The sequence below is a fragment of the Pseudopipra pipra genome, chromosome 21 (genome assembly GCF_036250125.1).
Source record: "Pseudopipra pipra isolate bDixPip1 chromosome 21, bDixPip1.hap1, whole genome shotgun sequence".
NCBI classification, from domain to species: domain Eukaryota; kingdom Metazoa; phylum Chordata; class Aves; order Passeriformes; family Pipridae; genus Pseudopipra; species Pseudopipra pipra.
In genome coordinates, this window is record NC_087569.1 from 92,501 (window position 1) to 104,886 (window position 12,386).

Genomic DNA, 12,386 nt, shown 5'->3' on the forward strand with positions numbered 1-12,386 from the left:
TTGTTAGGTGGCGCATTGAGACAGATTCTGCCTAACCCTAGCCCTAACCCTAACCCTAACTCTATCCCTAATCCTAAACCCTAACCCTAACCCTAACCATAACTCTAACCCTAACCCCTAACCATAACCCTAACCCTAACCCTAAACCCTAACCCTTACCCTAACTCTAACCCTAACGCTAACCGTAACCCTAAACCCTAGTAGCTTGCAGTCTCTTTTTTAAGGTTAGGGTTAGAGAACTGGCTTTGTTCATAGCTTGCAGACTCTTTTTTAAGGATAGGGTTAGGGAACCGGGTTTGCGCATAGCTTGCAGTCTCTTTTTTAAGGTTAGGCTTAGGGAAAAGGGTTTGTGCATAGCTTGCAGTCTCTTTTTTAGGGTTAGGGTTAGGGAAAAGGCTTTGCACATACCTTGCAGTCTCCCTTTTAAGGTTAGGGTTAGCGAACAGGCTTTGGGCATAGCTTGCAGTTACTGTGTGGACCAATCAGTCCCATCTGGGGTGCTTAATTGATTCAAAGAAACTTCTGCCAATCTGAAAAGCACTTTTATTACGGTCGGGGAATGCAAAGGGGCAGGTGTTCTCCCCAGTGCACTCCACTGAGCCAAGAAATACCATAGCTTTTTATACAGTTTGAAAGTAGCAGGTTTAAAATTATCTTTACACACACTCTTTTGCAGTCTGCCTTATCTAAATAAACATTTAGTTTTTCCTCCTATTCTTACCATTATAGAGTAGTTACATAAAGTTTTATCATTTCAAGCAGTTTCACGTTTCCCACCCCTCTCTACGTGCTAAAAAGCCTTCCCTATTCTCTAAGCTATTTTATCTCAATTGCCCACAGTTTGGGCAGAAACCTTTAAGCAGTTTTACATTTTGCAAAGTCACACTTACATCGCTAAATAGCTAAATTTTATTTCATTTTCTATTTCACGGTGACACCCTGTGCACTGCGTGGTGACAGTGACACCATGTTACACCCCAGGGAGCAACAGTGAAGCTGTGCAGCACTGCAGAGTTGTGCTGTGTGACACGAGTGGGGCTGTGCAGCCACGGTGACACTGTGTGACACCCCGGGGAGGTGTGCAGTGACAGCGACAGGGACTGTGCAGGGACGGTGACACTGTGCTAAAACCATGCAGTGACAGTGACACCCATGACGACAGGCACCGTGCAGTGACACTGGTGACACCAGTGCCAGGCAGTGACATCACACTCAGACCCCCTGGGCTGTCCCTCCTCGTGGGTATCGAGCCCATCCAGCCACCTGGTTCGCTAACCCACCTGGGGCAGTCCCCGCTGGGGGATGTCACTCTGTCCCTATAGCCCATAGGGGGACATCTGCACCCCGTGGGTGTCCCATGATGGGATGCTCCAAGGAAGGGGGGGGGGGGTCAGGAATGGGATGCACGGGTGAAGGGTTACACGGGGGAGGGAGCTCCAGGAAAGGGGGTGCGGTGGGAAAAGGGGCACTCTGAGGAAGGGATGCACTGGGGAGGGGGTGCACTGGCAAAGGAGGTGCTCCAGGTAGGGGTGCTCTGGCTCGGAAGGGGGTGCAGGAGGGGGGTGCAGTAGGAGGAGTGTCTGCCTGTCACTAGCCCCTGGCAGCTGCAGCAGAATCGATCCGGCCGCCAATTTGCACGGCTTTGTGCAAATATTCGCCAAATATTTGGCTTCATGGCATGGGGCCGGCTCTGCTCGAGCCGCCCCGGTGGGCGCAGGGGTGACGCTGCTCCGCGATCGATGGCGGGACGTGGGGCGAGCAGGGCCGGGGGTGTGGCGGGGCTGGGGGCCGTGGCACAGCACCCCCTGGCCCTCGGAGCCCACGTGGAGCCCGCTCGGGGGGCAGTACCCGTGTCACGAGCGCGGGGTCTCAGCCGGCGTGTCCTTCAGGGTGCCTCCTCCACGGCCATCGACCGCGCTGTCGATGCCACCCAGCCCACGGAGCTGAGCCGTCTGTCACCGGCGGGGGACACGGGCTTGTCCCTGAGGGGGTTTGACTGGGACGTGGGAGGGGGACTAGGGATGCTGGGGCAATCCTGGGACAGCACCCACAGCTGGGCACCGCACAGCAACAGCCCCATGGCCAAGTGCCCGGCTCCAGAGCCCTTCCCCGGTGGTTGCCAACACCCGGGCACGCAGCCCACATAGGGGGCTCAATCCCCAGCTCCGCCCAGAGCCCCCAAACCAGGCCCCCACCAGCCCCACGAACAGTCCTGTGCTTCCCCTGAAACCAGTTGCTCCCTCAGCCCCGCTAAACTTGTTGGCAAACATCAGCCGGGTGGGAGCAAAGCGCCAAATGCAATTACGGCCCCGGCTTGCTCCCTCCTTCCACCCCTGGCCCCATTTATCGCGGAGGCGAGCGGGAGGGAAGCGGAATCAGCGCTTATCTCGGCCGAGAAATCGCGCTCCGGCCCTGATTTATGGCTGGCTGGGAGGGACTCTGGCAGCGCCGAGCAGTTAAGGAGCATTAAGAGCAGGGAGGGGGTGTTTGAAGGGCTTGCCCCACTTCGGGGATGCTCTCTGGGGCTACACAGCGACCGCTGGGTCTCTCCAGATGGGCGTGACACAGGACCTCTGGGTGCACTGTGGGGCTCAGGGGAGGGCAAAGGAGTGGGAAGGGTGTCTGGCCCCTAAAAGGGGTACGTGCTGGCTGGGAACACTCTGAGACGGTCCCTGTGCCTAAAGGTTGGCACTGGGGACAGCCAGGACACTGCCTCACAGGGCCGAGCCTGGGAAGGAGGGTGGGAGCATCCTGGAGACCACTGTGTGCAGGGAGGAGGGGTGGCCAAGGGCTGGCAGCACCCACCCTTCTCAAAGTGTGGGGACAAGGGGTGGCAGTGGAGAGGGGGGTACCCCAGGGGGAAAGCACTTGCACAGAGAACCACAGGGGCCCAGGATCACATCCCAGGAAGCTGGAACTGCCCAGAGCCAACACGGATCCATAGGAATCCCCTAAGCTCAGGGCAGGGTTGACGCTTTGAGCAGCTCCTGGAGCAGCTCAGCGATGTTTACTGGGAAGAGCACGAGCGCCCGTCAGCTCTGCCTGCGTGTGCTGAACTTTACAGAGCGCAGCCGTGCCCAGGCATAGGAAATGACCTGGGAATGGGCCGGGAAGAGCTGCAGGAGCAGCCGCGGGAACAGCTGCTGTTCAGTGTTCTATTAAAACAAAAGTGAAGAGCCAGCACCCTCCTCGCCCAGGCTCGGCTCTCTCACCAGGAAAGCACCGCCGAAGGAAGCTCAAACAGCAGGAAATGAGTCTGAACGAGGGAGAGCCCAAGTCTCTGCCCGCTCCAGGGTGTATCAGACCCTCGGATCCAAAGACAAGGGTGACCCATGAGCGATGGCTACAGAATCAGAGGGTGGGAGGGAGGGGAGCAGCCACCTGAACACCCGACCCACGTGAACGAGGTGCTGTCCGTTCCCCCCAGGCAGACTTAACGTTTCCATTAAATCAATGTGAAAGAGGGGAAATCCCAGGTCTAAACTTGGATTAGGAGGGCTGAGCTGCAGGGGGTCACCCCAAAGACATTGTTGGCAGGGACAGAGCCCAAGAGGCCATCTCTTCCCAGGGAAGAGATTGTCCTGGAAGACATTAAAGTGAGATTGTCACGTATTAAAGTAAGATTGTCCTGCATTAAAGTGAGATCGTCCCGGATTAAAGTGCCTCAACTCACCAAAGTCCCACCATAGAGACCCACAGGGGGGACAATAAGAGTAGCCTCCCCCCAGAGGCACAGTTGGTGGGCAAGAACCTGAGCAGGGAGAAGGTGCCGGAAAAAAAACCCTGGCTACATTCACCTTGGGAACTGTGCAAGGAGACACCTCTCGCTGCTGTCTGCGTTCAGCTGGCAAAGCTCATTAACAGAGGTGGCCTTTTGGTGCCGTTTTCAAACCAGGGAATTCAGGCCCCTTCCCTGACTAAGAGAAAAGGTGAATTAGGAGATGAGATGCCACAGGAGGAGGAATACCAGCCCCCCGAGCCCGGTGACGGCCACGCCCACCACCAGCCAGGCCCAGAGGAGATCCAGGGAATCCTCGAGGCAGGTGTGGAGCCGCAGCACCTGCCAGCAGGTGCTCTCCCTGTCCCCCGAGTTGTCGATGATGTGAGTTGCCCACTGGAGCTTCTCCTCCAGTGGGATCTGGGAGCTGATCCAGGCGTCAGCTGCGGCCACGTCCAGCCCGTTCCGCCTCATCAGCCGCGCACGCTGCGCCAGGGGGTCACTGCCAGGGAGGGAGATGGAGCTCAGGTGGGGTGGGAGGGAAGGGGGGGGTCTGCCTTCCTTGGGCATGAGGGAGGATAATAAAGTGGGAATGAGAAACATTCCCCGTGTCATTTCTGCCCCAGCCATCGGGTCAGCACTGCCCAGGATGACCCCGCTGCATGTTTTTGCCACTCCCACAGCCCACAGCACCAGGCAGTGCCTCAAATCCTGCCCCAATTGATGGTGCACAGGCTGTAGAAAGCCCAAAGGAACAACATTCCCTGTATGATGGTGCTAGCTTCCAGGGAAAGCTCAAGAAGCCCCCTCAAGTGCACTAGGATAAAGGGACGTGCCACAGCACAAACGGAGATGTTAATTCTCTCAATGGGTTTCGCACCAGGGCAGTGGCTGAGCCCTCACCAGAGCAGAGCCCCCTCTAAGAGAGGTGGCAGTGTCCCTGTCCTCATGGTTCCTGAGGCACTTACCAATAAACCAAGACCATGTATCTCATAAACTTGGTCAACCCGTGGGTCTCGAAGAGCAGAGGGATGTCCAGGATCATGTAGCAGTATCCCTTCCAACCCAGCTGACTCTATGATTCTATGATTCTCATTCAAGGCTCTATGATCCCACCCCACATAACTGAGTGACAGGATGGGTGTCCTGGATGTCAGGGGGACACTGGATTAGCCAAGGGAACCACATTAATTTTGCCCAGAGTTGGTTTTCAAAGCTGGGAAACATCACACTCCAGGAGAGAGAGACTCAGGGCATGATCTCTCCACGTTGTTTCTTAGGACACGATCTTATGTTTTTGTTATGAAAAATATATCCTAGTTCCAATTCCCCCTCCCCTGGAGGCAGCTCCACAGCCTCACGGAGTGGGAAGCGGGAGGGAAACACTTGGATGTACCCAGAGCACCCTCTGCCGTCAGCGCCTCCCGGCGGCGACCCCAGTTGTCAGGGGAACCTCAGGGACCAGGATCAGCCACGGAAAACTCACCCTCCCTGGCAATAAGGTCGGCGTCGATCACGGCACGGCACAGCCCAGCTCCCGCAGCACGGCCACCACCATGCTCTTCCCCGATGCAATCCCACCCGAGAGTCCCACCAGGAACATCGTGCTCTGAAAGGGGAAAGAAAGGAGCTGGAAAACGTGCCAGGACAGGGCTCTTTTTTTTTATGCTGGGCACAGCAAAGATTTAGCCCAAAACAGGTGGCTTCATTCGAAGTTCATTCTCTCTAGGTGTCACTGAGACATCGGCAGGATTTTGGCACCCTCTGGTCTGGGAATCCCTGTTTCACAGTGTTATAGACTAGGAAATCAGGGAATTTTCCTTCCCCCTGCCCCACTCCAAGGGAAAGAAACGGAGTGAGCGGGGGGAAGGGAGGTTATTAGCATTACTAAAGATGTAGCCAGCCTGAGTTGATGGCCCATTTGGAGAAAGAAAAGAAGGGGCAAGGAGGCAGGAAAGGGGGAAGCCCTGGCCGGGAAGGTGAGAGGAGGGGTTTGGGGTGGCTAGCTCGGGGTGCGGACAGGCAGTTGGTTTTTGGGGAGGGGGACTGGAGGTCTAGCTGCCTTTTGGTTGTTAATCCTGGGGAGTTCGACCTTTTGTGCTGTTGGCTTCGACCGGCCTCACTGTCCCGCCCGCCGGAGCTGCTGTGCTTCATCGGAGAGTTTTGCTTGCCCACGGGAGAGGAGAAAGAGTTTTGGAGACATCACCGCCTGAGACTGCAGTGAGACCTTGCCACTCAAGACAGCGGTGAGTTCCCGTGGGAGTGGGCAGCCTGCCTTCCTTTTTGTCCCCACGGAGACGAGGACCCCCCATCTCCTCGGCTTCCCCACGCGGCCCGGGATCACCCCCTCGGTCCCCCTCTTCCCGCGGGTGATTGCTGGAGCCCACTGCGCCCCTGCCGACCACGACTAGGTACTGCAGGTCCTACACCTTCCAGCGATCCAACAGCGCCCCCTGCCGACCACAACCAGGTACTGCAGGCCCTGCAGCTCCAGCGGCCCAACAGCGCCCCCTGCCGACCACAACCAGGTACTGCAGGTCCTACAGCTCCAGCGGCCCAACAGCGCCCCCTGCCGACCACAACCAGGTACTGCAGGTCCTACAGCTCCAGTGGCCCAACAGCGCCCCCTGCAGACCGCAATTAGGACCGTGTTAAAGGACAGAGGAGTACTCTTTTAGGCTTGTTGTTGTGGTTGTTGTTGCTGGTGTTGTTTTGTTTTGTGTTACTTTTTTTTTTCCTTCTTCTTTCTTTTTGCTAACATTCATATATTTCTTAATAAAGGGTTGTTATTCCTCCTGTTTTTCCACATTTTCCTCGAGTAAAGCCCCTTAATCTGACACTACAATTGCAGAGAGAGAGGAGTTTGGTCTACCTCACAACTCATCCTCTTTAGCAAACAGTCTAGTCTCTTCAGACTTAGACACACAGGCTGCAGGATAGTGCTGGGTTAAACGAGGCTTCCCTCGACCCCCCTAACTCTGGATGTACCACTTAAGCCAGCCCTCAGTTCCTCCAGCTGGTTTATCTGCAGCTGCAGCAACTCGTTCCCCTTTAGCACCTGCACCCACCAAACCACAGCCTCACCTACAGCACCATAAACCATGGAATCATGGAGCGGTTTGGGTTGGAAGGGACATTAAAGCCCATCCATTCCCACCCCCTGCCATGGGCAGGGACACCTTCCACTAGCCCAGGTTGTCCAAGCCCCATCCAACCTGGTCTTGGACACTTCCAGGGATCCAGGGGCAGCCACAGCTTCTCTGGAAAATCCATTCCAGCCCCTCTCCACCTTCACAGGGATAATTCCTTCCCAATATCCCATCTATCCCTGCCCTCTGGCAGTGGGAAGCCATTCCCCCTTGTCCTGTCTCTCCCTTGTCCCAAGTCCCTCTCCAGCTCTCCTGGAGCCCCTTTAGGCCCTGGAGGGGGCTCTCAGGCCTCCCTGGAGCCTTCTCTGCTCCAGGTGAACTCCTCCAGCTCTCCCAGCCTGGCTCCAGAGTAGAGGGGCTCCAGCCCTGGGAGCATCTCCATGGCCTCCCCTGGACCTGCTCAGAGAAATCAGAGGAAATTTCTGGTAGGATTGGTGAGGGTGACAGTGACAGGGTCAGCGACAAAGAGGAAGAATTCAGGAAACATCTCAACGTGGGAGAACACAAGCACTGGGAGGGAGAGCCCTGCTCGATCCTGCAGCTGGGTAGGGGAGATCAGCCACCTCTGACATAATGGGGACACAGAACCCACAAGGCACTCAGTGCATCTCATTCCCACATTGCCTGGCAGCCCAAGGGGCATGGAAACCACAGCTCTGAGCAGCAAACTGGTGTTTGTGAGCTGGCAAACACAGCCTTGGACACAGATCCTGTGCCTGCCCAAGGCCCTGAGGCCGGGGGGGCCAGTGACCCCCCAGCTCCTCTCACAGCTCCTGCACAGAAATCCCTGCTCAATCCAGACCCTGCAATCCTCTAAATCCAAAAGGCTCTGTAATGCTGAGGCAGCTCTGGAGGGCCGAGGGGACTCCTGGGAGTATCAGCACACACAGGACCCAGGTACCTACTGCCTGCACTGTCCCCCACAGAACAGGGGGCTGCAGGAGGGCTGAGATGGGCCAAAACACAGCACTGTGTCCTCTGGTCTGGAAAACACACACAAAAAAGACACTTTAGTCATAATTTGCTCTTACAAACGGGACTCAAAAACAGAGTTTAGGGGGGAGGGAGCAAGGGGTGGGTGAGTCCTGTGGCAGCTGGAGGCAGCTCAGCAGAGGGGAAGGTGGCAGAGTTGGAGCAAAAGCCAGGAGCTCATGCCAGCCCACAGCAGCACCATGTGCTCCTTCCCCTTCCCAGACCAACAGATGGGGAGAACTCCAGCAGCAACAAGGGGGAATAATCCAAAAGGACTCAGAAAGGGTACTTCTGATAAACAGCAGTGCTTTGGGGTGGCTGACAAACACCCCAAGCAGGACCTGGGAGCCTTCCCTGGTGTTACTGTGGGCTCAGTGTGACAGAGGGGCTGTTTGTTTATCCCAGCAGGTTAAAATCCTGCTCTCCCACCAGGATTTCATACACCTGCTGCAGCCTCACAGCAGCTGCACAGGGAGGCTCCACATGCTGCTGCCCATGTAGAGTAAACATAGGGCTTTAATTGCAGTAACATCAGTGTTCTGGCCTCCAGCCTCAGCTGGGACTTGCTCTCAAAAAACTTTCTATTTCTGTCCCTCTGCCGCAGGAATTACTGCAGGGGGAAGCAGCCCTTGGAAGGGTTGTCCTGGAATCCAGGGCCAGCCAGGGCTTGGAACACTCGTGCTGTCCACTCCCGCGACCGGCGGCGGAGGAGAACGACCATGAGCACTGCAGCGACTGCGAGAACGAGGCGGAGCACGGCTCCAACCGCGGCTGAGCGGCGGCTGAGCAGCGCCCGAGGCCGTGAGGCGCGGCGGCCGCCAGATCCCATTGAAGGAAGGGCAGCGGCCGGGAAGTGAGCGGCGCCCCGCCTCCCCGGCGCGCTGATTGGTCGGTGGACAGAGTGCCGCGCTGCGGTTGGTCGAGCCGGCTGTCAGCCAGGTGGGGGCGGGGCTCTGCGGGAGCCTGTCCGGAGCTCGGCAGGGTCGGGCGCGGCCGCGGCGCGGGGGGTTGACCACTGACCTCAGTGCCTTTTCCTGCCAGAAACGAGCCCATTTACTATGTCTCCTCGTCCTGGCCTTAGGGTGCGTCTCTCCATATTCCCTCTGCCCTCCCAGCCCGTTCCCGGCATCCGCGTGCCCACGGTGACACCCAAGGTGGTGATCCCACTTCCCCAGAGCATGTGGCATCCCATGCGCCCTGGAAGAATCCCAGGCTTCTGCAGGCCCATCCCGTCGTTATCCTACACACACACACACAGCCCGGGGTTTTGCAAGACTGTGCCTGCATTGTCTTGTGGTTGGAGGTGTGGAATGGTGGAATAACAACAATGAGGATGGGAGTGAGCACAGGCATCGAGGCAGGTCCTTATCTCAGTAGGGAAGAGCTGGAATGCCAGAAGTGGCATCGTCCTTACTTACTCATTGCCTTAATTAACAAAGTGCAGAGCTCACTGTGTGTGCAGGATTTGCAGGAGAGGCTTGGTGCACATTCCAGCTGGGAATGGGTGTGTCAGCCTGTGACTTTCCAGAGGTTTCCAGAGGTTTTGTACCTGGTGCTTCCCTCACCTGAGCCTCGCCACTCACCTGGAGCCCCAGCAGGTGTGCAGACTATCAGCCTGAAGAGCCCTTCTCCCTCCATGAGCAGCTTTCCCTGGGCAATCCTACCTGCCCAGCAATGGGAGTGAATAAAAGGTCACCCAAGAAATATCACAGAGCCTTTTTTTATGACAGCACAGCTGCCCATTTATATTTCCTTTGCCCCCTGGGTGTGGCTCTGTGTCTCGGTTTAATCGGTTTAGCCGCGCTCAGGGAGGTTTTTATTTTCTTTCCCTCTGACATGATTAGGTTTGTGGGAGCCAGAGCCGAGCAGAGCACTGACAAGGTGCTTAGTCACAGCCACTTCCCAGCCCAGAGGTTCCTCCTGCCCTTTTTGCTAGGAAAAGGTGTGTTTTGGAGCCCTCCTCAGGTCCTGGTGTGTGATTCCTGTCACCCGGAGGAACTGGAATGTTTTTGGCTGCAGATGCCACAAGCTGACTGGGAGATGTCCAGATGTCTGGGAAATCTCCTGCCCCCAAAACCTCATGGGGATCCACCCAGGAGAGACCACGCAGTGGAAAAGGGAGTGAATTTCCTTCTGGATGTCGATTCCGTACCATCACATCCCACTGGGGTGTGGGAGTGTTTCAGGTTACCCCAATGACATTGTCCCCAAAAACAGGGCAGGGGATGGGCCTGGAGCTGCTGGGCTTTGGAGAGCCACACTGGGAGTGCTGTCACTGCCAGTCTGTGCACTGGATCCTGGCACTGAGATTTAAAACATGAACGTATTCCTTAGTGAAAGCAGCACTTCCTTTCCTTTTAAGGACAGGAAAGAGGAATTAGGTTTCCTCAGCCTCAGTCCCATGTCAGCAGTGGGAAGTGGCTGGACTGCTCTCTGCTGTGGCCATCCAAGTTGATTTTCCAATGAAAACACTGGTGTTCGTCATGTTTTCCTTTGTGTGGAGTGTGTCCTTCTGCTGTCCCTGGTGTTTGTGGAGGGTTTATTCCCTGACTCTGGAAATGGGCTCAGGCTGGTGCGGTTTGTCACCTCACAGGCAGCAAGGGCAATGGTGACACCAAGGATTGGAGTGTCCCAGCCCCATGAAACAGGTCAGTTCCAGGCAGGAAGAACTTGGAAATTCCCTGAAGCGCAGCTGGGTTGTTGTTGGATGGGGTGTGAGGGGGAAAAAGGAGCTTTTCCAGAGGGGCAGCTGCCAGTTTGGCAATCCCTGCCAGCACTTCACCACGAAAGGATGTTCCTGGGACAGCCACATGTGGAATTCAGCTGTAGGTGTTGTGTGAGGCTGAGCTCTGCCATCTGGAGATCCTCCTCCCTCCCCAGCCCCTAATGAGATTACAGCCTAAGCACTGCTCCTGATTAGACCCAGGTTTGGCACATGGGGGTTTGGCATGGTCACAGTTGTTTGGGGGTGGTCGAGGGGTGTATGGGAGTTCCCGGGGGGCTTTTGGGGGGTTTTCTGGGGGTCCCGAGGTGACGGAACACCCCCCCAGGGCTATGGCCGCCCCTGCGAGCGCCCAGAGCGCCAACAAGACCTGGGAGCTGAGTCTGTACGAGCTGCACCGAACCCCGCAGGTAAAGGGGGGGAAAGACACTGAAATTGGGGGGAGGGGGGGAGACCCTAAAATGGGGGGGGGAAACAACTCGAAGTGGGGGGGAGAGACCTCGAAATGGGGGGGAGGTAGGGACCCTGAAACTGGAGGGGAAACAACCCAAAACTGGGGGGAAAAACAACCTGGAATTGGGAGGGGGAAGAGACCCTGAAATGGAGGACGGGGGGGACATTTGACTCGTGGTGTCAGATGTCAAGACCTTGAAATTGGCGGGAGTAACTGTGACTCTCTTAGTAGTAAGAGGGCTCTACGTTACTGACTGCGTGCAGCTGCAGAGGTCGCACCTCCTCACTGGTCCCACCGGATGCCCGTTGACCTCTGCCCCCTGGCCTCACCACCCAGCGGTAGTATCAACCGGTGAAACAAATTTCTGGTGACAGCTCGCCCGAGCTTGTTACCCAGAGCCTTGCCCATGGGTAAATAAGATGGGCAAAGCCGGCAGTTATACTTGAGGGGGTATGCTGCTGGCTTCCTCCACCCTCTACCGGACGGCATGTCGCCCTATTGTGCGAGCTGACCGAACGCACGATAGTTCCAGGTCATAGGTGGTCTGCAGAGACCAAGAGACTGCCTCTGAATTGGGATATACGCCTGGTTGCTGGGCAGGGGTTTGTCGCTAATCGGCCTCTGTTTTCTGTCCCCATTCGTGGCTCCGAGCTGGGCAGCAAGGAGCAGGTGAGCACACAAGTCATTACGACTTCAGACACCAGTTGTTCCCCTCTCTTTTGGACGGGCATATGGAAGCGTTACTGGAGCACGGGGGACAACATCGACCTGGCGTGCGGCCACCGACTAAAATCCCAAGCTGATGGGGCTCCAGAGGCATGCCCGGAGACGGTGGAAGTGTCAGGCTTTACGGCCCCCAGTAGCTCGCATGGGCTGTGCCCTGCTCTGGGGTTTGGGGTACAGCTTCGATGCCTGGAGGCAACATCGGCCTCTGTATGCCTCGCTAATGTTGCTCTGAACTGCGTAGGGAGGAGCCAGGGGCAGGGACATGCCATTACGATACTTCCTCATGCAGGTACTGGGTAGTACCCCTTTCCAGCGGATGTGGAAGCGCACCATGCCGATCAGGGGCGTCCCTGATTCTGGTAGCAGCTGTGCTCGCTCGCTGGCGGCCTGGCTTCCCTCCGAGACCCGGGGTCCCGGGGCCCGGCCTAAGGGCGAGAGAGAGAAGGGGGGACGCGCGCGGTGGCCCGTCCTTCCCTCCGTGCGGGTCCAAGGCCCGGTACATGGGGCGAGGGGGCGAGGCCACAGTGCAGCAGAGCCCGCTGTCCTTCCCACCTCGTGCCGCCCGGTGCCGGGCATGCACCCGGTCTTCCCTCCGCATGGGTCCTGGGCCCGAGATGGGGGGGGGGGGCTTAGGGGTGCTCTGGT

General features: G+C 57.1%; 1 protein-coding gene across 1 annotated transcript; it reads right to left on the reverse strand.

Moving 5' to 3' along the window:
* Positions 1-3,117: 3,117 nt before the first annotated feature.
* Positions 3,118-4,769, reverse strand: LOC135425356 (dephospho-CoA kinase domain-containing protein-like). The gene is made up of 2 exons (XM_064677569.1): positions 4,687-4,769; positions 3,118-4,220 (listed from the first exon to the last, which is right to left on the reverse strand). Exons 1-2 carry the CDS (start codon positions 4,761-4,763, stop codon positions 3,935-3,937), a joined length of 363 nt encoding a protein of 120 aa, XP_064533639.1. The 5' UTR covers positions 4,764-4,769; the 3' UTR covers positions 3,118-3,934.
* Positions 4,770-12,386: the final 7,617 nt, after the last annotated feature.